Consider the following 1,440-nt stretch of genomic DNA (forward strand, 5'->3'; position numbering starts at 1 on the left):
TGTGTGTGTGTGTGTGTCAATATAGTTTGTGTACTTTACCTTCAGAAAGTCTTGATTTTGAGAAGATTAAATCATTACTGTTATTATCTGATATTCACCTGCTGGAATGACTTAGTCAAAGTCCAGAACTACATTTCATTGAGAATCTATGAGAAGTAAAATATATTTCTAGATGCTTTATTCTAATTGAGACTGTTTTTTGAAGTCCAGATGTTTGCCCAGAAACCACCTAAAGACTTTAAGTCTGTATAGAAAGGTGTGCCTCCAGAGTATTTACTCATTTGCATAATGCCCTTTTTTTCTTTCTTTATTACTGTGGTTTTAACAAATCCTGTTAAAAGTGTGAGGGGTGTAAATACTTTTGCAATCTGGTATTTGCTTGTCTTTTAACCAGAACTATTTGTTTATTTGTGTCAGATAACGGCGGTCAGACAGTGTCTGGTGGCAGCAACTGGCCGCTGCGTGGGAGGAAGCTGTCGCTGTGGGAAGGAGGCGTGCGTGGAGTGGGATTTGTCACCGGCCCGCTGCTGGAAAAACCCGGAACCACCAACCATGAGCTCATCCACATCTCCGACTGGCTGCCTACTTTTGTTGGCCTGGCAGGCGGGAGTACCAAGGGAACAAAGCCGCTGGACGGGTTTGACGTGTGGAAGACAATCAGGTGAGCTGGGCTGTGTGTTCCTCTGCTTTCCTGGACCAGCAGCTCGTTCTTGCGGTGAGGCCTCAATAAGCCCTTTGTTACCGTGGCAATGGGAGCTGCAGAAGGAGGAAATTCCATCAGTCTTTCTCATACAAATCCCTGCTCCTTCCTTTCTTATTATTTTCTGCTCTCCGCCTGTGATGTTCCAGTATTAGATCAGCCGGTTGGTTTCCAGGGCAGATCTTTTATGCGGGCGCCGTGTCAACAAAGCTAATCGACTGAAATACTTTTTTAGCTGAGGCAATTAGAGTGTGGAGGGGTCACATGCAGCTGCTCACAGACCACAGATGTACTTTCCATGTGAGCTCGGTAAACTGTCAGATTCCCATCTGACCCATGTTACTGTGCTGTAAAAAAAATTATTTACACCCTTACAGATGTATCTCTTTTCCTCTAAATCAGGAACCTTTTTGATCCAAAGAGCCATTTTTCACCTTTTCCCCTCACAATACGAAACCTTAATGACCCATTAAAAGACAAAAACAATGTGAATAATTGAAAAAATAAAACTTTGAATAAAACACTGAATAGATGAATAAATACAGTTACAGTGGGTATGGAAAGTATTAAGACCCCTTTACATTTTTCACTATTGTTCACTCAATTAAGTAAATCATTTTATTTCTCAATAAAATACAGTCAGCACTCAGCTTCCATTTTGACAGAAAAAAAAGCCCAAAATGTATAAGTTTTCACAAATTGTTATATATATATATCTATATATATATAGATATATATAT

At 40.2% G+C, this 1,440-nt stretch overlaps 1 protein-coding gene across 1 annotated transcript in view; it reads left to right on the forward strand.

Annotated features, from left to right (window-relative positions):
* arsb (arylsulfatase B) overlaps positions 1 to 1,440 on the forward strand; it is a 41,013-nt gene that overhangs the window by 18,540 nt on the left and 21,033 nt on the right. The window contains exon 5 of the mRNA XM_015389037.1: positions 418 to 661. Within this exon, the coding sequence (XP_015244523.1) occupies positions 418 to 661 (244 nt within the window). The remainder of the gene's footprint in view (positions 1 to 417; positions 662 to 1,440) is intronic.

The sequence above is a fragment of the Cyprinodon variegatus genome, unplaced genomic scaffold, assembly GCF_000732505.1.
Source record: "Cyprinodon variegatus isolate N-32 unplaced genomic scaffold, C_variegatus-1.0 Scaffold446, whole genome shotgun sequence".
NCBI classification, from domain to species: Eukaryota; Metazoa; Chordata; class Actinopteri; order Cyprinodontiformes; family Cyprinodontidae; genus Cyprinodon; species Cyprinodon variegatus.